Source organism: Ascaphus truei, chromosome 5 (genome assembly GCF_040206685.1).
Source record: "Ascaphus truei isolate aAscTru1 chromosome 5, aAscTru1.hap1, whole genome shotgun sequence".
NCBI lineage: Eukaryota > Metazoa > Chordata > Amphibia > Anura > Ascaphidae > Ascaphus > Ascaphus truei.
The window spans coordinates 225,312,750-225,339,595 of NC_134487.1; the positions used below are offsets into that span (position 1 = coordinate 225,312,750).

A 26,846-nucleotide genomic window follows, 5' to 3' on the forward strand; every position below is an offset into this window, starting at 1 on the left:
AGAGAGACTGAGACAGAGACTGAGAGAGAGACTGAGAGAGAGACTGAGAGAGAGACTGAGACAGAGAGAGACTGAGACAGAGAGAGACTGAGACAGAGAGAGACTGAGACAGAGAGAGACTGAGACAGAGAGAGACTGTGAGAGAGACAGAGAGAGACTGAGACAGAGAGAGACAGAGAGAGACAGAGAGAGACAGAGAGAGACAGAGAGAGACAGAGAGAGACAGAGACTGAGAGAGACAGAGAGACTGAGAGAGAGAGACTGAGAGAGAGAGAGACTGAGACTGAGAGAGAGACTGAGAGAGAGACTGAGAGAGAGACTGAGAGAGAGAGAGACTGAGAGAGAGAGAGACTGAGAGAGAGACTGAGAGAGAGACTGAGAGAGAGACTGAGAGAGAGACTGAGAGAGAGACTGAGAGAGAGACTGAGAGAGAGACTGAGAGAGAGACTGAGAGAGAGACTGAGAGAGAGACTGAGAGAGAGACTGAGATTGAGAGAGAGAGACTGAGATTGAGAGAGAGAGACTGAGATTGAGAGAGAGACTGAGAGAGAGACTGAGAGAGAGACTGAGACAGAGAGAGACTGAGACAGAGAGAGACTGTGAGAGAGACTGAGACAGAGAGAGACTGAGAGAGAGACTGAGACAGAGAGAGACTGAGAGAGAGACTGAGAGAGAGACTGAGAGAGAGACTGAGAGAGAGACTGAGAGAGAGACTGAGACAGAGAGAGACAGAGAGAGAGACTGAGAGAGAGACTGAGAGAGAGACTGAGATTGAGAGAGAGAGACTGAGATTGAGAGAGAGAGACTGAGATTGAGAGAGAGAGACTGAGATTGAGAGAGAGAGACTGAGATTGAGAGAGAGACAGAGAGAGAGAGAAAGACTGAGACTGAGAGAGAGAGAGACTGAGACTGAGAGAGATTGAGAGAGAGAGAGAGAGACTGAGAGAGAGACTGAGACTGTGAGAGAGACTGTGAGAGAGACTGAGACTGAGACTGAGAGAGAGACTGAGACTGAGAGAGACTGAGAGACTGAGAGACTGAGAGAGAGACTGAGATACTGAGAGATAGACAGAGAGAGACTGAGAGAGAGACTGACTGAGAGATTGAGAGAGAGACTGAGAGAGAGACTGATACTCAGAGACTGAGAGAGAGACTTATTGAGAGACTGAGACTGAGAGACTTACTGAGAGACTGACTGAGAGACAGACTGAGAGAGAGAGACTGAAACTGAGAGAGAGACAGAGAGAGACTGAGAGAGAGACTAAGAGAGAGACTGAGAGAGAGACTGAGAGAGAGACTGAGAGAGAGACTGAGAGAGAGACTGAGAGAGAGACTGAGAGAGAGACTGAGAGAGAGACTGAGAGAGACTGAGAGAGACTGAGAGAGACTGAGAGAGACTGAGAGAGACTGAGAGAGACTGAAAGAGAGAGACTGAGAGAGAGAGACTGAGAGAGAGACTGAGACAGAGAGAGACTGAGAGAGAAAGAGAGAGAAAGAGAGAGACAGAGAGAGAGAGAGACTGAGACTGAGACTGAGAGATAGACTGAGACTGAGAGATAGACTGAGACTGAGAGATAGACTGAGACTGAGAGATAGACTGAGACTGAGAGAGAGACTGAGAGAGAGAGAGACTGAGAGAGAGAGAGACTGAGACTGAGAGAGAGACTGAGACTGAGAGAGAGACTGAGACTGAGAGAGAGACTGAGACTGAGAGAGAGACTGAGACTGAGAGAGAGACTGAGACTGAGAGAGAGACTGAGACTGAGAGAGAGACTGAGAGAGAGAGAGACTGAGAGAGAGAGAGACTGAGACTGAGAGAGAGACTGAGACTGAGAGAGAGACTGAGACTGAGAGAGAGACTGAGACTGAGAGAGAGACTGAGACTGAGAGAGAGACTGAGACTGAGAGAGAGACTGAGAGAGAGACTGGGACTGAGAGACTGAGAGAGAGACTTAGATACTGAAATACTGAGAGACTGAGAGAGAGACTGAGACATAGAGAGACTGAGAGAGAAAGAGAGAGACTGAGACTGAGAGATAGACTGAGACTGAGAGAAAGACTGAGACTGAGAGAGAGACTGAGAGAGAGACTGAGAGAGAGACAGAGAGAGACTGAGAGAGACTGAGACAGAGAGAGACTGAGAGACTGAGAAAGAGACTGTGAGTGAGACTTAGAGAGAAAGAGAGAGACAGAGAGAGAGAGACTGAGACTGAGACTGAGACTGAGACAGAGACTGAGAGAGAGACTGAGAGAGAGACTGAGACAGAGACTGAGAGAGAGACTGAGAGAGAGACTGAGACAGAGACTGAGACAGAGACTGAGACAGAGACTGAGACAGAGACTGAGACAGAGACTGAGAGAGAGACTGAGAGAGAGACTGAGAGAGAGACTGAGAGAGAGACTGAGAGAGAGACTGAGAGAGAGACTGAGAGAGAGACTGAGAGAGAGACTGAGAGAGAGACTGAGAGAGAGACTGAGAGAGAGACTGAGAGAGAGACTGAGAGAGAGACTGAGAGAGAGACTGAGAGAGAGACTGAGAGAGAGACTGAGAGAGAGACTGAGACTGAGAGAGACTGAGAGAGAGACTGAGACTGAGAGAGAAAGACTGAGAGAGAAAGAGAGAGACTGAGAGAGAGACTGTGAGAGAGACTGAGACTGAGACAGAGAGAGACTGAGACTGAGACAGAGAGAGACTGAGACTGAGACAGAGAGAGACTGAGACTGAGACAGAGAGAGACTGAGACTGAGACAGAGAGAGACTGAGACTGAGAGAGACTGAGAGACTGAGAGAGAGACTGAGATACTGAGAGATAGACAGAGAGAGACTGACTGAGAGATTGAGAGAGAGACTGACTGAGAGACTGAGACTGAGAGACTTACTGAGAGACTGAGACTGAGAGAGACTGAGAGAGAAAGAGAGAGACTGACAGAGAGAGGGACTGAGACTGAGAGAGGGACTGAGACTGAGAGAGGGACTGAGACTGAGAGAGGGACTGAGACTGAGAGAGGGACTGAGACTGAGAGAGAGACTGAGACTGAGAGAGAGACTGAGACTGAGAGAGAGACTGAGACTGAGAGAGAGACTGAGACTGAGAGAGAGACTGAGAGAGAGACTGAGAGAGAGACTGAGAGAGAGACTGGGACTGAGAGACTGAGAGACTGAGAGAGAGACTTAGATACTGAAATACTGAGAGACTGAGAGAGAGACATAGAGAGACTGAGAGAGAGACTGAGAGAGAGACTGAGACAGAGAGAGACTGAGAGACTGAGAGAGAGACTTAGATACTGAGATACTGAGAGACTGAGAGAGAGACTGAGAGAGAGACTGAGAGAGAGACTGAGAGAGAGACTGAGAGAGAGACTGAGAGAGAGAGAGACTGAGAGAGAGAGAGACTGAGAGAGAGACTGAGAGAGAGACTGAGAGAGAGACTGAGAGAGAGACTGAGACAGAGAGAGACTGAGAGACTGAGAGAGAGACTGAGATACTGAGAGACTGAGAGAGAGACTGAGATACTGAGAGACTGAGATACTGAGAGAGAGAGACTGAGAGACTGAGAGACTGACTGAGAGAGAGACTGACTGAGAGAGAGACTGACTGAGAGAGAGACTGACTGAGAGAGAGACTGACTGAGAGAGAGACTGACTGAGAGAGAGACTGACTGAGAGAGAGACTGACTGAGAGAAAGACTGACTGAGAGAGAGACTGACTAAGAGACTGAGAGAGACTGAGAGAGAGACTGAGAGAGAGACTGAGAGAGAGACTGAGACTGAGAGAGAGACTGAGAGAGAGACTGAGACTGAGAGACTGAGAGACTGAGAGAGAGACTTAGATACTGAAATACTGAGAGACTGAGAGAGAGACATAGAGAGACTGAGAGAGAGACTGAGAGAGAGACTGGGAGAGAGACTGAGAGAGAGACTGAGAGAGAGACTGAGAGAGAGACTGAGAGAGAGACTGAGACTGAGAGAGAGATACTGAGAGAGAGATACTGAAACTGAGAGAGAGATACTGAGAGAGAGAGACTGAGACTGAGAGAGAGACTGAGGGAGCGACTGAGACTGAGGGAGAGAGCGAGACTGAGACTGAGAGAGACTGAGAGAGAGGCTGAGACTGAGCGATACAGAGAGAGAGAGAGACTGAGAGATTGACTGAGACTGAGAGAGAGACTGCGTCTGAGAGAGAGACTGAGAGAGAGACTGAGAGAGAGACTGAGAGAGAGACTGAGAGAGAGACTGAGAGAGAGACTGAGAGAGAGACTGAGAGAGACAGAGAGAGACAGAGAGAGAGAGAGACTGAGGCAGAGAGTGACTGAGAGAGAGACTGAGAGAAAGGGAGTGAGAGAGAGACTGAGAGAAAGGGAGTGAGAGAGAGATTGAGAGAGAGGGAGTGAGAGAAAGACTGAGACAGAGAGAGACTGAGAGAGAGAGACTGAGAGAGAGAGACTGAGAGAGAGAGACTGAGAGAGAGAGACTGAGAGAGAGAGACTGAGAGAGAGAGACTGAGAGAGAGAGACTGAGAGAGAGAGACTGAGAGAGAGAGACTGAGAGAGAGAGACTGAGAGAGAGACTGAGAGAGAGACTGAGAGAGAGACTGAGAGAGAGACTGAGAGAGAGACTGAGAGAGAGACAGACTGAGAGAGAGAGAGACTGAGAGAGAGAGAGACTGAGAGAGAGAGAGACTGAGAGAGAGAGAGACTGAGAGAGAGAGATTGAGAGAGAGAGATTGAGAGAGAGAGACTGAGAGAGAGAGACTGAGAGTAAGAGAGACTGAGAGAGAGAGAGACTGAGAGAGAGAGAGACTGAGAGAGAGAGAGACTGAGAGAGAGAGAGAGAGACTGAGAGAGAGAGAGAGAGACTGAGAGAGAGAGAGAGAGACTGACAGAGAGAGAGACTGACAGAGAGAGAGACTGACAGAGAGAGAGACTGACAGAGAGAGAGACTGAGAGAGAGAGAGAGACTGAGAGAGAGAGAGACTGAGAGAGAGAGAGACTGAGAGAGAGAGAGACTGAGAGAGAGAGACTGAGAGAGAGAGACTGAGAGCGAGAGACTGAGAGCGAGAGACTGAGAGCGAGAGACTGAGAGAGAGAGCCTGGGAGAGAGAGACTGAGAGAGAGAGACTGAGAGAGAGAGACTGAGAGAGAGAGACTGAGACTGAGTCTGAAACTGAGAGAGAGACTGAGACTGAGAGAGAGAGACTGAGAGAGAGAGACTGAGAGAGAGAGACTGAGAGAGAGAGAGACTGAGAGAGAGAGAGACTGGGAGAGAGAGACTGAGAGAGAGACTGAGAGAGAGAGACTGAGACTGAGTCTGAAACTGAGAGAGAGACTGAAACTGAGAGAGAGACTGAGACAGAGAGAGAGAGACTGAAAGTGAGACTGAGAGAGAGTGAGACTGAGAGAGAGAGTGAGACTGAGAGAGAGAGAGAGACTGAGACTGAGAGGGAGACTGAGACTGAGAGAGGGACCGAGACTGAGTGAGTGACTGAGAGAGTGACTGAGAGAGTGACTGAGAGAGTGACTGAGAGAGTGACTGAGAGAGTGACTGAGAGAGTGACTGAGAGAGAGACTGAGAGAGAGACTGAGAGAGAGACTGAGAGAGAGACTGAGAGAGAGACTGAGAGAGAGAAACTGAGAGAGAGACTGAGAGAGAGAGACTGAGAGAGAGAGACTGAGAGAGAGAGACTGAGAGAGAGAGACTGAGAGAGAGAGACTGAGAGAGAGAGAGACTGAGACAGACTGAGACTGAGAGAGATACAGCGAGAGACTGAGAGAGAAAGAGAGACAGAGAGAGAGAGAGACAGAGAGAGAGAGAGACAGAGAGAGAGAGAGACAGAGAGAGACAGACTGAGAGACAGACTGAGAGACAGACTGAGAGACAGACTGAGAGACAGACTGAGAGAGAGACTGAGAGAGAGACTGAGAGAGAGACTGAGAGAGAGACTGAGAGAGAGACTGAGAAAGAGAAAGAGACTGAGAAAGAGACTGAGAAAGAGACTGAGACTGAGAAAGAGACTGAGAAAGAGACTGAGACTGAGAAAGAGACTGAGACTGAGAAAGAGACTGAGACTGAGAAAGAGACTGAGACTGAGAAAGAGACTGAGACTGAGAAAGAGACTGAGAGAGAGAGAGACTGAAACTGAGAGAGAGATAAGATCTAGTTTGCCTTTGCAGCTACTGCATGACATTGGGCACTATTGCTAAGCCTGCTGTCTACAAGCACTCCTAAATCCTTCTCCATCAAGGATTCCCCCAATATATCTCCATTTAATTTGTAAGTCGCCTTTTTATTCTTGTATCCCAAATGCATAACCTTACATTTATCTGTATTAAACCTCATCTGCCATTTACCTGCCCACGTTTCCAGTCTCTCTAAGTCCTTCTGAAGAGAAATTACATCCTGCTCTGATTCTATTACCTTACACAATTTGGTATCATCAGCAAATATGGAGACTTTGCTCTCGATCCCAACCTCAAGGTCATTAATAAACAAGTTAAAAAGCAGGGGTCCCAGTACCGATCCCTGAGGTACTCCACTCACGACTTTAGCCCAACCTGAAAAAGTTCCATTTATGACAACCCTCTGTTGTTTGTCCTTTAACCAGTTTTAAATCCAGGTGCATATATTATTTCTGAGTACAACTTTCTTTATTTTGTACACCAACCTCTTGTGTGAAACCGTATCAAAAGCCTTTGCAAAATCTAAGTAGACCACATCAACTGCATTACCCTGGTCTAAATTCCTACTTACCTCCTCAAAGAAACAAATAAGGTTAGATTTGCAAGATCTATCCTTCATAAATCCATGCTGACTATTACTAATAATTTTGTTTTCCATTAGGTATTCCTGAATATTATCCCGTATTAAACCTTCAAGTAGTTTCCCTACTATTGAAGTCAGGCTTACAGGTCTGTAATTTCCCGGTTGTGATCTAGCTCCCTTTTTAAATATAGGCACCACATCTGCTTTACGCCAATCTTGTGGTACTGAGCCTGTGGAAATGGAGTCCTTGAATATTAAATATAATGGTTTTGCTATTACTGAGCTTAACTCCTTGAGAACTCTTGGATGTATGCCATCGGGGCCAGGTGCCTTATTAACTTTAATTTTTTCAAGTCGCTTATGAACTTCTTCCTCAGTTAACCAATTGTTCATTAATATAGAGGTTGTGGCTTCCTCCTGCGGCACTACTATTGAACTTAATTCTTCCCTGGTAAACACAGAGGCAAAGAATTTGTTTAATACCTCAGCTTTTTCCTTATCTCCAATAATCTGTCCTATATTTTCTTTTCTCATTTTTTTGTTATTAAGGTACTTAAAGAATTTTTTAGGGTTGACCTTACTTTCTATTGCAATCCTTTTTTCATTATCCATTTTTGCTAATTTGATTGCCCTTTTGCAATTTCTGTTACATTCCTTATAATTCTGATACGATGTCTCTGTCCCTTCTGACTTAAAGAATCTAAATGCCTTCTTCTTCTTGTCCATTTCCTCTCCTCCAACAAATCAGGGAAGCTCGTCTCGTAGTTATGAAATAAAGAAACACTACATAGTGTAATACTGTTGTGAATAAATTTGTGCAAACAAAGCTCAAAAATGACTACTCACAATAAAGCAGTCAAATTCAGGCAGTCATCCATCTTAAGGGGTGGATGTTCCCTGTGTATACAGCAGCCACCAGCCCCCAACCTCAGAGGAGAAAAAAAGAAGAAAAGAGACCATATAGTGCAGATGGTATTTAGTATTAAAAGGGATTCAAAAAATGCAGGCTTACACTTCATATGATCGAGGTAGGCAGTATGATATTATAGGTAGTGGGTGCTCATCTGGTCGCGATCCTTTTGAGTTCCTCACTATCCTCTGCTCCACCGCAATACTCTCGCATCCACGCCAGGCACTCCCTTTGCGTCACTTCCGGTTGTTAAGCGAACTTCCGGATCTGATGACAGAGGTGGTCCTCAGTTGTTCTTCCTCTTTGGTATGGGCTGAAACACTCTACATGTTTCGCCGTTGTTACGGCTTCATTAGGAGTGTCTGTTGGCTGCTAAACTGGGTTTTAAATACTCTACGGCCCTCCCTCTCTGTAACATTCTATTGGCCAAACAATTATGACTCACAGGCAAACAGAGATAGTGGGCATTGCTTAGGTGCATACACCTCCATTCATTTAAAAAATGGGCATTGTTTACATACATTTTTGCCTAAATCGGCACATATGATAAAAACAACCACTTTTTATGATTCCAAAAGGAGGTACAATTTATACAAATAATAGCCTAATGTGGCATATAAAAACAGCATAATAAATTATATAAAATTTATAATAAAAAATTGTTAAAATGATAAAAACTCAAACCTAAATCTAACTTTATTTTTAACTTCATTAACGACGATAGTGGTATTTCTCAAAAAAAAGGAGACATAAAAGAAAACATAATTAATATAATATCACACATAATGTATATTTATAACATCATAAGAAAATGCTCCCATTGTAGGAGATGAAAACATTTTAGAAGTAGAATTTGAAAAGTTGGAAAAACTGCTGATTAGAGACACCAAAAAATTCTGGGATCTAACTTTTACAGAACAATATCTCCTTAGGGGTAGAATTCCAAGAGGGTTAAGATTATATAAAGATCCTTCTTTTGACCTAGAGGATGAATCCTTTTTGGAAAAATGGTACCAAATCCTAGAGAAATGTTCTCATGATTTAATGAGTCTTATAATTAAACAACAGAAAAAACACTTGATTGAAATTGACAAGGAGGTAGATGAAATTCAAGAAAGGATTGGTACATTAGCAGAAACAGCCTCCTTTAAAGAAAAGGATAAAAAAAACTACAGACTAAAATTGATAAATTGGAGAAAGAACTCATTACAAATAAAGCAAATAAATATAAAAGGGATAAGGAGGACTATATTAATGGACCACCTAGAAAACCCATTAAGAGACTCAATTTTCAAAAGAATTTTCAAAGAAGGAATCAGAATAGAGATAAGTCAAAAGATAAAATTGAGGATAAGAAGTAGACAGAGAAAGAGAAAGAGAGAGAGAAAAAGAAAATACCAGAAAAAATAAATCAAGATAGAGGTAATTGGAGAACCACTGAAAGGGAGAAAATATCACCAGTTAAACAGGGAAAAGTGCCTTATAAATCTTCAGACAAACCAGGGAGACACCCAGAAAAAACAAAAAGGACTAACAGTCAAGATAATACACATGCAGGAGATTCAGATAGGGCAAATAGAGCAGAAAGGAGAGAAGCAAGAAAGGAAAACTTGTTCTCAGATAATATATCTAGAAGAGAAGATAGAGATGTCCCACTATCTCTGTTTGCCTGCGAGTCATAATTGTTTGGCCAATAGAATGTTACAGAGAGGGAGGGCCTTAGAGTATTTAAAACCCAGTTTAGCAGCCAACAGACACTCCTGATGAAGCCGTAACAACGGCGAAACATGTAGAGTGTTTCAGCCCATACCAAAGAGGAAGAACAACTGAGGTCCACCCCTGTCATCAGATCCGGAAGTTCGCTTAACAACCGGAAGTGACGCAAAGGGAGTGCCTGGCGTGGACGCGAGAGTATTGCGGTGGAGCAGAGGATAGTGAGGAACTCAAAAAGATTGCGACCAGATGAGCACCCACTACCTATAATATCATACTGCCTACCTCGATCATATGAAGTGTAAGCCTGCATTTTTTGAATCCCTTTTAATACTAAATACCATCTGCACTATATGGTCTCTTTTCTTCTTTTTTTCTCCTTGGAGGTTGGGGGCTGGTGGCTGCTGTATACACAGGGAACATCCACCCCTTAAGTTGGATGACTGCCTGAATTTGACTGCTTCATTGTGAGTAGTCATTTTTGAGCTTTGTTTGCACAAATTTATTCACAACAGTATTACACTATGTAATGTAGTGTTTCTTTATTTCATAACTACGAGACGAGCTCCCCTGATTTGTGGAGGATCACCTGGTGCAAGACGAGTGGAACAGTCTTTATCAAGGGTTGCAGTTTGTTTCTAAGTTTCTTAATTTTTTCTTTAGATCACTTGATTGTTATTATTATCACATTGCTTTATTATTTACACATGTGGTTGAATTGTATATTGTCACATTTAGGTGTGTTAGAGCGCTATTGTTAGTTTTTTTCCATTTCTTCTCCTACCTGTTTATTTAGCCACATTGGTTTTGACTTATTTCTTTTATACTTATTACCTGATAAGTGTGCTTTTCTAACAATGTTTTAAAGACTGACCATTTATCTTCTACATTTTTCCCTGCAAAAACATCATCCAACTGTATTACTACTAGATTAGACCTCAGTTTATTAAAATCTGCCTTTCCAAAGTTGAAGGTCTTTGTTGAACCTAAGTAATCTGTTTTTTGATAATTTATTTCAAATGAGACCGTGTTATGATCACTGTTACCCAAATGTTCCAGGACTTGAATATTTGTTATTACTTCTACACTGGCGACACACTTTATTCGAGCTCGGCTAGTCCCACGAATTCGGGTATACCCGGGTGTATTGAGGTTTGTGACTGTTTTCTGCCCGAGTGCATTGGGTTATTTTCCAGGCAGGGATTGAAGCATTTTATTCCCGCTGGCTGCAATACTGCACAGTACATATATATATACTGCATTACAATTCATGAATTTATGCCATCTGGTAGACACGCTAAGCATTGCAGCCTATTAAATCCTAATCATTATCATTTAACAGATCAGCCGCACGTCAGCCAGGCATGAACCCAGGCTGGGAAGGCAAACGCAACGGGGCTTGTCAGAGGTGAGGAGCGGCGCATTCCAGGTATCTGCCAGGTACATACTGGGTATTTGCTCGAATAAAGTGTGTCGGTGCAGTACATTGTTTGATATGACCAAATCCAGAACTGCCCCTCTCCTGGTTGGTTCCTCAATAATTTGGGTTATATAATTGTCTTTAAGCACCCCCAAAAAACCTGTTCCCTTTTGTTGTAACGCTACTCTCATTGCCCCAGTCTATGTCTGAATAATTAAAATCCCCCATTATGCAAACATGACCCAGTTTTGATGCCTTCTCCATTTGCAAAAGTATTTTAGCTTCCTCAATCTCACAGATATTTGGTGGTTTATAGCATATTCCCACAAACATTTTCTTTATACTTTTACCTCCCCTGCTAATTTCTATCCACAAAGTCTCTACATTTTCATCATTCCCTTCATAGACATCATCCCTTATAAAAGGTTTTAGATCCGGTTTAACATATAAACATACTACACCTCCCCTTCTATTTGTTCGATCCTTCCGAAAAAGAGAATAACCCTCTAAATTAACTGTCCAGTCATGAGTTTCATCCCACCATGTTTCAGTAATGCCTATGATATCATACTGCTCCCTTGTAGCTATTAATTCAAGCTCCCCCATTTTATCTGTCAGGCTTCTTGCATTAGCAAGCATGCATTTCAGTTTTTTTTCAGCCTGTACTGTTATCTTATCTGCTCCTTCCTTTCTGAGCCCACTTTGTTTAGTCTTTAGAAGTTTTCTAGTATTATCTGTATTTACTATGGGTGTCTCACTGCTTGTCAAACTTGCACTTGCCCCTATTCTACCTCCATACCACCTTGTATCCTCATCTATTTCATTTAGTTCATTATCTGTTTCATTCCCCTCCCCTCTCCATCCTAGTTTAAAATCTCCTCCAACCTTTTTAGCATTCTGCCCCCTAGCACAGAAGATCCCTCTTCATTGAATTGCAATCCGTCCCTAGAATATAGATGGCACCTCTCAGAAAAGGAGTCCCAGTGCTCTAAAAACCCAAACCCCTCCTTCCTGCACCACTTCTTAGCCATGCATTAACCTCCCTGATCTCTGACTGTCTCCCTGCGGTAGCGCATGGCACTGGTAGTATTTCAGAAAATACTACCTTGGAGGTCTTTGCCTTAAACTTTTGGCCTAGATCCCTGTAATCATTTTTTAGGACCCTCCATCTTTCTCTAACGTTGTCATTGGTGCCAACGTGTACCAAGACCGCCGGGTCAATCCCAGCCCCACCCAACAATCTGTCTACCCGATCCACAATGTGCCGAACCCGAGCACCCGGGAGACAAGAAACTGTTCGGTTCATGCGGTCCTGGCAACAGATTGCCCTATCTACCTTCCTAATAATGGAGTCCCCTACCACCACAATCTTTCTTTGTATCTGAGCATCCTGAGTCCACACTGTGCTGGAGGAATTATTCCCCTGGCTGCTAGAGGAATTAGTCTCCCCCAGCCTTGCCATTTCTGCCCCGACATTCCCAATATCTTCACTCAACACGGCAAATCTATTGGGATGTGTCAGCTCAGAAACGACCTGCCTCTCCCTATTGCCCCTGCTTCCCCTTCTAACTGTCACCCAGCTACCTACCTGCTCCTCACTAACAGCAACCAAGCTACCTACCTGCTCCTCACTAACAGCGCCATCATCTGCACCACTAGTCGAAGCAAGGGCCTGCTCAGTGAGCTCTAATTCCCTTTCAAGATTGCCAATGTCTCTCAATATTGCAAGTTGCCTCTTCAGATCAGCAATCTCTGACTCTAAAGAGACCACCCACTCATACTTTTCACAGCGGTATGCTCCTTGGAACAGCTGCTACAAGTGCACATACATGTGGCAAGATGTGCATTAAGTGGCATTTTCAATCCTGCTCATTCTAGCAACTATGAAGTTGTGAAGTACTAACAGTAAACTGTACTTCAATAACTATACCTTGTTTAACCGCTTCATTGTTCAAACTGCTTCTGGTTCTAAATGCACACACTTTAAACAACCAGCACTTACTGCTTCTGGTTCTAACTGCACACACTTTAAACAACCAGCACTTGAAATCAACCACACATATCAGTCAGTACACGCAAGCTATATCTACTGAAGAGCGGGGTCCCCGAGACTGAAGCCAATGCGGTTCAGCTCCGGAGACCCCCTGCACATGTACACTATTATTAAAACACCAATACCAATAAATAATAATTCATTACCGTAGCGGATAGCCGCTATGATAATGAAGCTGCATTAATGTACATTTTAATAATAGTGTTCGGGAGCAGGGGGTCTCCTGAGCTGAACTGCATTGATTAATGGCTCAGGGACCCCCTGCTTCCCGAGTTACAGGCCCCGGTATGGGGCATCGGAGGCCAGTGTCGGCGCGATCTATATAGCGTCCAAGGCGTGACGTGGGCTCTATAAAGATGGCGGAGACACTGGCATCCGATGCCCCATACCGGGGCCTGTAACTTGGGAAGAAAGAGGTCGCTGAGCCCCAAATCAATGCGGTTCAGCTCAGGAGACCCCCTGCTCCCGCACACTATTAATAAAATCCGCTAAGGCAATGAAGGGGTTAAGGCATAATAGCATGTTTATTGGGGACAATTGCCCCAATAAACATTGCAATATTCAACACACATCCCCCCCGCCCCCTAACACATACACTACAGTAATGGGCAATGTAACAGGGAACTTATCCCTGTTCACAAAGGTGCCTCTAATCCAGCAGTGTGGTGGTTAACTGCTGGTATCAAATTAATTAGCACAACCTGACTGAGTACAGGTAGTAGAAAAAGCCTGCCTTTGAGACAGGAAGTGTCTCCTCCTTTGCTCACGTGTGAGCTGACCTGTGGAGACAGAGCAGAGGTTCTTGAGTCACAGGAGAGATTGACCAAAAGAACCCAGATCTCTGGAGCTGACCGGTCTTAAGCTCTGCACCGCAGAGCTGATTTTCAAGACACAGGGAAAACTACACCTGAAGCTGAACCAGGAAGTGACAAGATTTTCCCTCCAAGAAACAGATAAGACTTTCAGTATTAAGAGACTGCTTATATCTGCTTATTTTCATGTTATGTGTTTGGGCTGGAGAAGCTTAACTAATGGAGATGTGAACTGATTGCAAGGATTTCACTAGAAATACTCCCAAGTGATTAGAAGCTTTGTTTCCCCCCCCCCCCCCCCCCCCCCCCTTGTTTGGATGAATTTCCTGATGAAAAGGAAAAGGCACAATAAAGCCTTATTATAATTTCACATTATAAACGACTCCAAGTGTGTACCTCTGTAAACGTCCGTCCACATATGGTCGTCAGAAGTGGGACAAGAGGTGTCTTCGTAGTTAAAAAGGACCGGAGTTTTTATGTGAATTTTTTGTTATGCTTTTTTTGCCTACAAACAGTCTAAACAACTTGGGGAGAAAAAAAAACTCTCATGCAGCAGAGGCAGAGTTAAAGGTGTACACACCACTGAAACTTACACTGCATTGAAACTTACAAAACCACAGCCGGACTCTTTTCCCCAATCCCAAGAGGAGAGAGACTGCTGAAACAGCTAAAACTTTATTTGCCTATCACAAAGCGTAATATGGTCATTGAAATAGGGGGTTTGCCTTCCAGCCATAGTCAGGGTTCAAGAAGTGAGTCAGCCCTTAAAGGGATAGGTGTTTGTTGTTTTTAAAAGTTTCGCTGAAGCAGTGAATACAGATGGTGACCCATGAGTGGTACTGATTTTGCAAATAAAGGTTGCCACACCGCATAGGGCTACCAGCTGTGAATGGAGTATATGCAGAAAAGTGTGAAAATTGATACAAAGACTGTGCTGAAGCAGGGGTATTTTTAGCAAACAACTGCTGAGTGTAAAATTGCCCTATAAAGGAAAGGTATTTCAAAGCCAATTGCTGAGTGTTGAGTCACCCTGCCGGGAATTAAAGAAATAGTCCACTGCAAAGAAGGTTTTTCTGCAAGTAAAAATCTGCCTATATACTGTATATCTTGGGAGAAAACAGATACCCAAAGGTGAGACTGAAAATTACTGAAAAGAAGGTTTTTCTGCAAGTAAAAATCTGCCTATATACTGTATATCTTGGGAGAAAACAGATACCCAAAGGTGAGACTGAAAATTACTGAAAAGAAGGTTTTTCTGCAAGTAAAAATCTGCCTATATACTGTATATCTTGGGATAAAACAGATACCCAAAGGTGAGACTGAAAATTACTGAACTCAGGCAGAAAACCAAATTCTGTTGCTGAAGCGGAGGGATTGCACCTAGAAAATAAATGGTGTACAGCAAATAGACTTTTTTTTTTACCTAGCAACTGCACATTTTGTATACCTGATAAAAGAAAATGCATGCACAGCACTGCTGATATTGAAAAAAAAAAAAATTACCCAAGAAAGAAAAGTCTACGGAGATGCCTGTGAGAGCTGCGACCTGTACACGCAGGATATGCCCACCTGTAGAACTACTGTACCACAATTGGGGGTTCTAGCAAATACAGTGGCAACAGCTGCAATACCGCCTCCTGAGGTCAGGAAGAAAATGACACCTGATAGCCTAAAAATGGAGGACAAGATGCGGCGTTCCTGTAATGAACCCTACCCCACGGAAGAGTGGCCCTTCCAGTCCAATAAAGAGGAAGACATCTCTTATGGGGAACCCAAACCGAGTCACACCCACAAAACACCCCAAGAATGGTGGGGGTGCCTGAACTCGGCACGAACAGAAAAGACCGCTCCCTTTGATGACGAATATGATCAGCAGGAGACAGAGCGGGAGCAGTGGATCACCGAATATTTCTGTCAGCTAAAGCAGCTGCAAGAAAAGCCTGGCGTATATAATGAAACTGCTAAAACTTCATATGAAGATGAAGACCCCAGTATCCCTGAAGGGACGGTGTCATCCAAATCAAAAAGGAAGAAAAAGAAAAAGAAAAGCGGTTCTTCACTTACCGTGGAAGTAACAGACACGTCCGCAGATCCTGTGGAGAAAAAGGGGGACCGAGTTGCCCTGCAGCCTAGAGAAAATGGAGAATTCATCCCCCGGTTAACCGAATATCCAGAGGGCCCAAGGCAGAAGTCGTGTACCCCAAAGGAGTGTCTGTCCGGTGCCAACAGTGAGGAACCCTCAACCAACCATCCCAGGAAAGTGGAGCCGGAACCAGTGAGTGACGACCCCTTGACCAGCCCTGAAGACGCCCTGAAACTTGCCAGGCATGACTGTGATCTGTTCTGTGAAGAATTGGAAAGGGAAAAAAAATAATAATGCTGAGCTACAGAAGACTGTGCTCGCAATTTACTCTGCGGCCAAGACTGAATTGGAGGATCTCAAGACTGAGCTAGATACTGCAAAGGCTACTATTTCCGCCCTGGATGTAAAGCAGAGCCAGTCTGACAAAATGGTGGCTACGCTAAAGCGGAAGTATGAGGAGGCACTGAAGCAGATGAGTCTTCCAGCAAGAGGTTCACACTCTGCGCATAGAGTTGAATGCTTCACGACAGGAGGTCAACAGTGGCCGGATAGAAGTGGACGTAGCTCAGAAAGAGGTTCAGACACTCCACAGAGCACTGGGTGCCTCACATCATGAGACCAACAGCTGCCGCACAGACCTGGAAGTTTCCAGAAAGGAACTACACAGTCTCACTGAGGAGCTGGACATTTCAAGGAAAACTATCCTACATCTTAACTTAGATCTCAAAGTCTCTCAGGAGGAGCTTCAGAACTTAAACCTGGAGATGGAAGTCTCACGCTAGGAGACAGCCCGTCTCCAAGCAGATGTGCAAAAATGGAAGGTGGACTGCAAGGAAGCCCTGAATAGTACAGAGACTGAAAAAAGAGAAAATTTAAGATTAAAAAAAGAAATTCTGAGTTGACAGAATACGTCAAGGGAAAGAATGAAGAGCTGCAGGCTCTTAAAGAAACAAATAAACTTTTGAAAGAGGAAATGTTTGAAGCAGAGCACCGACTGCAGAACCAACTGCAAGGTCTGCATACACACCTCCAGTATATTGAGGAGAAGCAGCAAATGCTGCAGGAAGAAAAGCTGCAGGCTGCTAAAGAGGTACAAGCGCTGCAGGAACGTCTGAATACCCAGTACGTCCCCACAGAACAGTATGAGGAGCTAAAGGCCACGCTGCATGTCTTCAGAGCATCATTGGAGGCGGAGCTTCGATACCAGGTGACTCTGTATGAGAGGGAGCATGAGAAGGCTCAGAAACTGAAGGCTACCCTGAGCATCACCAAAGCAACGCTAAAAGCCAAGCTTAGAACCCAGGTGACGCGGCACAAAAGGGAGCACAAGAAGGTCCAGAAACTGAAACAAGTAACTGTGGCCCAAGCAAAGAAGTTCATAGTGCTTCACACTGCCCTTACAATCTTTGGTGATGTTAACTCCCAGATATTTAATATGTTTTGGCTGCCAATTAAAATTGAAGACGCACTCAAAAAACAGGGATCTCTCGCAGATGAGATTACAGTCCTACAAGGACAAGTATTGACCCTGACTAAGCGTCAGTATCCCACAGCCTCAAAAACCCATGAAGACAAGGGTACAGTGAGAGCTGGGAACACCGCTCATCTGAAAAACAAGGTTGCAAAGTCTAAACCACCTAAGCAAGCACTAGCAAAACCTTCAGCTGGCCACCAGGCAAAACAGAAAGGTATACGTGCAGAATCAAAATCAGAAGAATCCTTAGTGGATGAAGCTGAAAAGATGGGACATTCTCTGGAGGTGGAATTGCAACTCAATCCCAAAGAATCTGAACTGGCAACACCATGGAGTGGAAAGAGTGCAGAAGGACAGCTTCAAGAGCGGAAAACTCAAAGGGTTACTCTCAAATGCTCTGCAACTGTCGCCATACAATCTGCCTACAAAAAGAGGAGCGCCCGACGCAAGGGAAATCTCATGCCCGTGCACTCGGTAAAAAGACTGTACTTGGAAAAAGTTCTCTTCGAGCGACTGAGGAGTGCTGATCTCAAACACCTTCGGGAGGAGACAAAAATAAACTGGAGAAAGGGCTCCAATCCCAGCGGGACAGAGGGTTCTCTTCCTCCATCCACTCTCATTCAAGTCACAGAAAGATCTCGAATGAGAGTGGAAGGATGGGCTTTGGCCGTGGTAAGCCCGAGCTTCCCACAAACAGGGGAGGTATGTAACAGGGGACTTATCCCGGTTCACAAAGGTGCCTCTAATCCAATAGTGTGGTGGTTAACTGCTGGTAGCAAATTAACTAGCACCACCTGACTGAGTACCGGTAGTAGAAAAAGCCTGCCTTTGAGACAGGAAGTGTCTCCTCCTTTGCTCACGTGTGAGCTGACCTGTGGAGACAGAGCAGAGGTTCTTGAGTCACAGGAGAGATTGACCAAAAGAACCCAGATCTCTGGAGCTGACCGGTCTTAAGCTCTGCACCGCAGAGCTGATTTTCAAGACACAGGGAAAACTACACCTGAAGCTGAACCAGGAAGTGACAAGATCTTCAGTCCAAGAAACAGATAAGACTTTCAGTATTAAGAGACTGCTTATATCTGCTTATTTTCATGTTATGTGTTTGGGCTGGGAGAAGCTTAACTAATGGAGATGTGAACTGATTGCAAGGATTTCACTAGAAATACTCCCAAGTGATTAGAAGCTTTGTTTCCCCCCCCCCCCTTGTTTGGATGAATTTCCCGATGAAAAGGAAAAGGCACAATAAAGCCTTATTATAATTTCCCATTATAAACGACTCCAAGTGTGTAACTCTGTAAACGTCCGTCCACAGGCAAAATTACTATTTTCCACATATGGATAATAATGCATTTTCCCATTAAATATACATTAATCACAATAAATAAAATAAATACATTTTGTACTCACCCTTGTCCGGCACCCACGATGAAGGCCATCCTCATCTTCATCACCGTCCATGCCCTCGGGTGCTGAAAAATATACACAAGAATAAAAAGAGCCAATCTAATGTCCCTAACCCCTTAAACACCTTATCGGTTCATAACCACAAAGGTAATTAAGGGGTTAAGCCACCCTGACCCGATACCCACCCTTCACCCGTTTATTTGTACAGTGGCTTCATTTCATTTGATATATATATCTATATATATATGCATGATTAACCAATATACAAATAAATGGTTAAGGATATACATGCCAAAATACAAATATCTCCAAATACCAAACAGCACCAAGCCAAATCAATATCTAAGAAATGCTAATAAAAACAATCAATTTGACAATGTGTACATGATACAATTAATCTGTGCATCATGTATACTTTGCCAAGCAATGCTCAAAATCAAATAAACTATTCCAAACAAGATACAAACAAAGCAAATCAACAGAATTAAATTACCATCAATTAATTAATCCAATCTCAAATAAATTACACAGTTCATATCCTAAAAACAAACCATTCAGAAAAATAATCTATGTCAAAGTAACCATCACACTAAATCTAACTTCAAAAAATAAGACAATTAAACTTTTGCAAACAGACTTTAAAATTACATCAGACTAAATAACATTTACATTACAACCACATTTTTACACAAAGTAGCAAATTACACTCAAAAAACATCTAAACAAGGCAAGCAAACATTAGGCAAACTAGTTTTTATTATACCTGTATGTATGTCCATCTATAGTTTACATACATACATACATACATACATACAGGTGCAATAAAAGAGCATTAAAACCAATTTAATAACATTCAAAATAAACATACAATACATCCAGTGACTGTCCCTGTACGTATGTATATCCATAGTGACATACATAAATTCAGGGCCAATAAATGGACATAAAAAAAAATGGATGAGATGAAAAAAAAAATCCAAAAAACCTGTAAAAGTAAAATAACATATATTTCTTTTGTTTACTTACCATTAGATGAACCACTGACCGAATCCCGTTGAACCGGATGTCTGGAAGAAATAATCCAACAGGAACCAGGTAACCATAAAAAAAAAAAAACCCTTACAAATCCAAAAGTGTCTGTGTCTTCTTTCATCTATTTGTAATCCATAGCGGGGGTCTTCATCTGTATCTTCTCCATCTTCATCTGTCTTGTTCCGGGTCTTCTTATCTTCATCTGCCACGCCCTCGTCTTCTTCTTGTTCCGGAGGTCCTTCCTCCTCAGCGTCTGGCTTCAAAATGAGACGACATAGGCTTTTATAGGCCTATGACGTCACATTTTCATCATATGTTTCCCACGGTCCTGATTGGGCCGTGAAAACCATGTGATTTTGCCGGAAAAAAAAAATTTGATGACGTCATTTAAAGGCAATGACGGCAGCCAATCAGAATAGCTGTGCTTCATTTGCCTTTACGATGACGTCACCCAAACAAACATGGCCGGCCTCACATGGTACGGTAGCCAATCAGAGCGTGGGAACTCAATCCCAACTCTGGCTACCATACCATGTGAGGCCGGCCATGTTTGTTTGGATGACGTCATCTTAAAGGCAAATGAAGCACAGCCATTCTGATTGGCTGGCGTCATTGCCTTTAAATGACATCATCAATTTTTTTTTTTTTGGCAAAATCACATGGTTTTCACGGCCCAATCAGGACCGTGGGAACCATATGACTAAAATGTGACGTCATAGGCCTATAAAAGCCTATGCCGTCTCATTTTTAAGCCAGACGCCGAGGAGGAAGGACCTCCGGAACAAGAAGAAGACCAGGGCGTGGCCAATGAAGATAAGAAGATCCGGAACAAGACAGATGAAGACCCCCGCTATTGATTACAAATAGAAGAAAGAAGACACAGACACTTTTGGATTTGTAAGGTTTTTTTTTTTTTTTTATGGTTACCTGGTTCCTGTTGGATTATTTCTTCCAGACATCTGGTTCAACGGGATTCGGTCAGTGGTTCATCTAATGGTAAGTAAACAAAAGAAATGTATGTTATTTTACTTTTACAGATTTTTTGGATTTTTTTTTCATCTCATCCATTTTTTTTTATGTCTATTTATTGGCCCTGAATTTATGTATGTCACTATGGATATACATACGTACAGGGACAGTCACTGGATGTATTGTATGTTTATTTTGAATGTTATTAAATTGTTTTTAATGCTCTTTTATTGCACCTGTATGTATGTATCTGAACTATAGATGGACATACATACAGGTATAATAAAAACTTGTTTGCCTAATGTTTGCTTGCCTTGTTTAGATGTTTTTTGAGTGTAATTTGCTGCTTTGTATAAAAATGTGGTTGTAATGTAAATGTTATTCAGTCTGATGTAATTTTAAAGGCTGTTTGCAAAAGTTTAATTGTCTTATTTTTTGAAGTTAGATTTAGTGTGATGGTTATTTTGACATAGATTATTTTTCTGAATGGTTTGTTTTTAGGATTTGAACGGTGTAATTGATTTTGATTGTAATTGATTTGAGATTGGATTAATTAATTGATGGTAATGTAATTCTGTTGATTTGCTTTGTTTTTATTTAATGATTGGATTTGTATCTTGTTTGGATTAGTTTATTTGATTTTGAACATTGCTTGGCAAAGTATACATTATACACATATTAATTGTCAAATTCAGTGTTTTAATTTGCATTTATTAGATATTGATTTGGCTTGGTGCTGTTTGATATTGTGAGATATTTGTATTTCTGCATGTATATCCTTAACCATTCATTTGTATATTGGTTATTCATATATATATATATATATATATATATATATATATATATATATATATATATATATATATATATATATATATATATATATATATATATATATATATATATATATATATATAGTGACCAGGGGATCCTGATAGCCAAAAGAAGACAGCACACTGCAGAGTTGGTATCAAAAAAAGTGTATTACGTGACACAGGGCCGCCAACGTTTCGGTCCTCCCAACGGGACCTTCCCCAGGGCAAGGCACTGCCCGAGGTAGGTCCCGTTGGGACGACCGAAACGTTGGCGGCCCTGTGTCACGTAATACACTTTTTTTGATACCAACTCTGCAGTGTGCTGTCTTCTTTTGGCTATCAGGATCCCCTGGTCACCATATGTCTACATACCATTTATGGGACAAGCATCTGCCTCCTACATCAAAACGTGAGTGCTAATCTCCATACCTGACTATATATATATATATATATATATATAATGAAGCCACTGTACAAATGAATGGGTGAAGGGTGGGTATCGGGGCAGGGTGGCTTAACCCCTTAATTATCTTTGTGGTTATGAACCGATAAGGTGATTAAGGGGTTAGGGGACATTAAATTGGCTCTTTTTATTCTTGTGTATATTTTTCAGCACCCGAATGTATGGACGGTGATGAAGATGAGGATGGCCTTCCTCGTGGGTGCCAGACAAGGGTGAGTACAAAATGTATTTGTTTTGATTAATGTATATTTAATGGGAAAATGCATTATTATCCATATGTGGATAATAGTAATTTTGCCCATTACTGTAGTGTATGTGTTAGGGGGTATTTTTTTACAGTATTGTTTATTTTTTGGGGGCACACCATTGGTACCGCAGGCCTGCGGACGGCCGCGGGAACCCCCGGACGCCCACGGGGACCCTAGGACACCCCCACGGGGATACCCGGGGACCACCGTAGTCCCACGGGGATCACCCGGGGACCCCCACGGGGTCAGCCGGGGACATCCGCAGGCCTGTTGTATGGATGGTGTTCCTGCAAAAAGGTAAACAAAGAAATTTTTTCAAAGTCCAGCTCCTTTTGCGCCTGCCTTTGCTGGCGCGTTTGTCAGGCACGTTTTTTAAGGCCGATTCCCTTAGCGCTGCTTAGTGAATCTCAAGTACTGGCAAAAATCAGCGCATTTGCCTGATCTGGCGCATTTTGCGCAGAGGGCTGAGAAAAGCCCTTTTAAGAGCAATAAAGCGCAGTTATCACTGCTTAGTGAATCGCACTGCAGACTTTATCGGGCTTAAAGGGTACTTTGCGCTCTTAAAGCCACTTATCGGAGCTTAGTGAATCACCCCCTCAGAGAGAGACTTAGGCTGAGACAGAGAGAGACTGAGACAGAGAGAGACTGAGACAGAGAGAGACTGAGACAGAGAGAGACTGAGACAGAGAGAGACTGAGACAGAGAGAGACTGAGACAGAGAGAGACTGAGACAGAGAGAGACAGAGAGAGACAGAGAGAGACAGAGAGAGACAGAGAGAGACAGAGAGAGACAGAGAGAGACAGAGAGAGACAGAGAGAGACAGAGAGAGACAGAGAGAGACAGAGACAGAGAGAGACAGAGACAGAGAGAGACAGAGACAGAGAGAGACAGAGACTGAGAGAGACAGAGACTGAGAGAGACAGAGACTGAGAGAGACAGAGACTGAGAGAGACTGAGACTGAGACTGAGAGAGACTGAGAGAGACTGAGACTGAGAGAGACTGAGACTGAGAGAGACTGAGACTGAGAGAGACTGAGACTGAGAGAGACTGAGACTGAGAGAGACTGAGACTGAGAGAGACTGAGACTGAGAGAGACTGAGACTGAGAGAGACTGAGACTGAGAGAGACTGAGACTGAGAGAGACTGAGACTGAGAGAGACTGAGACTGAGAGAGACTGAGACTGAGAGAGACTGAGACTGAGAGAAACTGACTGACATTTGTCTTATGGAAATAATTTATGAGGAAGGTGGTGAGACTCATTTAACTATACTTTGCGTATCTCATTAGAATATCTTCCAGGTACCTTCAGGTGTGCTCCTTTTTGAGCACAGGCATCTCTCCCTCTGTTATTTGGAGGGATGTGTGAGGGGATATATATACAAGCTGAGACTCTACTAAATTAGGGCTTTTTCTCTCTCAAAAATGTGACTTATTTAAAGCACTTTAGCCTTTTACCCTTTGCAGATCAATAATTTTCCACACTGTTTGGACATGCGAGAATGGCTTAAAGCAGACCTGCACAACTTGTAAAGTGAGAAGGGCCGAACTGCTCCAAAGAAAACTGATTTGGGCTGCACGGGTAAAATCTTCATCATCATCATCATCATATTTCACCCAGCACCCCTCATCATCATCCTCATCATATCTTCTCTACCCCCCCCCACTGATCGTTATCATATCACCCCCCCAACCCAGATATGAGGGTGATGATGAGGGGTGCTGGAGGAGATATATGATGATGAGAGGTGCTGGGGGAGATATGAGGATGGCCTTCTTGGGCCCTGGCAGCAGGCACCTCACTTCCTGCTCTCACTAATGAGGCTCCGCTGTCACTAACGCCGCCCCCACCATCTGCATTCAGACCGGCATCAGCTCTGTCCTTCTCTCCTCTCTGCCTGCAGGGGATCGCATCAAACTGATGGCGCTCCTTCCTTAATAGGCAGAGCAGGCTCAGTGGGGGGAGGGCATCACAATGCTAGCGGTCTTTCAATGTGTCGGCAGAGCGGGCTCGGGAGGGGGTGGGGAGTGTGCCAAAATGCTGGCGCTCCTTCCCTTCTGTGTCTGCAGAGCGGGCTTGGGGGGGAGGAGGGCATCGCGCGCCGCACAGGGAGTCCAGGCGGGTCGCATGTGGCCCGCGGGCCCTATGTTGTGCAGGCCTGGCTTAAAGAATACCAAAACCTGCAAATCCAATTGAAAAGTGCTTTTCCCACACACATTTGCACAACTTGCAGCTGCTAGAATATGTCCCTTTGTGTTTTCAATTAGTTAGTTTACATCAGTTGAAGTACTGTAGATAAAATTGATCTTGGTTAACCTTTTTTCATTTAACATCTTCAGGTAATTTCATTTATACTATGATATATTTTTTCATTCATCAACACAATTTAATTAATCTACTTTAATACATTTAAAATGTATTTTGTTGTAACACCGATTTATTTAAAAATGTTTATATGAATATTTTGCTTTTGTTTTCAAAGCCAACAAACCCTAACAGGACATGGATTGTGTTACCATTTGGGGAGAATCCATGGTGGATATGCCTGCTTTCTGGTATTCCAGCACTTCTGATCACCATTCTTATTTTTATGGACCAACAGATCACTGCTGTTATTCTTAACCGCAAGGAATATAAGCTAAAGGTCAGTTAAACATTTTTTGAAATTTGAAAGATAAGCCAGATATACATTTTCAGTAAAAGTTACATTGTTGTACTTGTAGGATTGAAGGGAATATGAGATATAGTATATTCAAGTGTGGAATTGAATCTTTTGGTAAAAGAGTAAATGACTCTAAAAAGTATATTTTTGAACACATTTTCCTTTTAATATTAATGGTATTTTATCATGGAAACCAATACTGATGCAGCGGCTGTTATTCGAACACATCTCGAAGCCGATTTTGAGTTCTCTGCAGCATGAAACGCGACTAATCGCCCCAGGCACTCGCGCTTATCGCGGATGTTTTGTTTGAATTTCATGGATTTTGTTTCTTTGTTTTCAATAAAATGGATGAATTGTAATGTGTACAGTACTGTGCTACTGTGTCAATTTCATATTTTTAAAATCCAGAACACTAAAATTCGTTTTTCTGCTGTCGCCGCGCTCACATCTTAGTGCGGGAAGGCTGGAATTCATCCCGCGGTTTCAAATCGGGATTCCAATGTACATGACGCGTGAAGTGTTCGAATAACGGCCGCTGCATCAGTATATTGATAAGTTTATTTTTGTAGGACATATGCAATTACTTAATTTTTTTCTTGAGACTTAATGTGACACCTCTTAAAGATGTGTCTAAGCAATTTAAAGCTACAAGCTAAGGGGTCTATATACAGCATATAAAGGCAATTTTCGTGAAAAACCTTGATATTTTCAGCATTTCCCTATGTATCATTGCTCCAACTTTGCCCTGTTTGCCCTTGTTTGTGACTTTGGGGAGTGTCAGTAGGAGGAGCTGGATAGGAATTACATGGTGCACATATTATGAGATTTATCCTATAATGTGTTTCTGCGCATCTTCTTTTCCCATTTTATTTGCCAAAAAGATTCCTCCCTATCCAAAGTGGCATAAGTATATAATTCTACATCAGAGCTAATAAACTTTTCTTACATGTGCTGCAGGTGCGTAAACCCACCCACAGACAGCCGTTTCGACCTTAATGGGTCTCATCAGTGTGGGGTTGGTTACACTGGCTATGCAAAAATGAAGCAAGGATAGGTTTTACCATACTTAGATGTTATGGTGGGTAAAAAAAGTGACAAAAACCCTCCACAGCAAAGCATTTAGCAAATGGAAATATTACTGTATGCTCCTTTGCATGTCCCTTGCTGCAGTGTAAGTGCTGTGTGCTGGGTGATAATGGTGAAAGGCAGGGTTTCAGATCTGTCTAAGACATGCAACCTGTCAAAGACAAATGCTCCACTTACAAGGGGGTCATTGTCCACTTAGAGTCAGCACTACACCCAGTCCTCTGCTTGTCTGCTTCTTTTCAATTTCTTGATTTAGTTATGTACTCTCTTCATTGTTTTTAGTAAATGTTAGATTTTCAAGATACCCCTTGATTGTGCTCCTAGTGAACTCTTGGTGCAAGAGGGTCCCCTCTCTCCCTTCACTCCCCCTGTTTTTATATACACAAAAAGGAAGCGCAAAAGAGGAAAGAACCATCAGTCAATATTCCAAAGCTTTATAAATTGACTCAAAATAACAATATCACATAAAATACATGAATAAAAAAGATCACATAGGATCTGTAAACCCACACAGTCTATGCACAATGGTGAATTCTAAATTCAAAACCCACAGAACTACAACTAGGTAAGTACACAGTGCAGAGGATAGTAATACTGCTTACATATGAAGGAGAACACCCCTAGTTCTAGACCGCTGGGTATTCACAGCAGGCTGGGCTACCGTCGTCACGTTCGCTCCCCGCTGCGTGATGACGTCACCTCTACACGTTTCGTGTCATATGACGCTTCTTCAGGAGGTATGTCCTACTTGCTCCCATGATTGCTTTTTATAGCAAGCCGATATTTCCTCAGCCTATGGGGAGTACCTTACTGAAAAAAACTTTCCAATCAATGCCAGGTGCTTGCGAAGTTCAAGAGTGAGTGACCAAAAAAATATATTTTTTTTTTTTCTCGTCATTTTTTAATTTTATTTTCTCCACAAGCCTGCCTAAACCATCT

The 26,846-nt window shown here is 43.0% G+C and overlaps 1 protein-coding gene across 1 annotated transcript in view; it reads left to right on the plus strand.

The window, feature by feature from the left end:
• Nucleotides 1-26,846, plus strand: part of SLC4A9 (solute carrier family 4 member 9) — a 461,516-nt gene that overhangs the window by 343,185 nt on the left and 91,485 nt on the right. Inside the window, exon 15 of the mRNA XM_075601696.1 lies at nt 24,639-24,800. Within this exon, the coding sequence (XP_075457811.1) occupies nt 24,639-24,800 (162 nt within the window). The remainder of the gene's footprint in view (nt 1-24,638; nt 24,801-26,846) is intronic.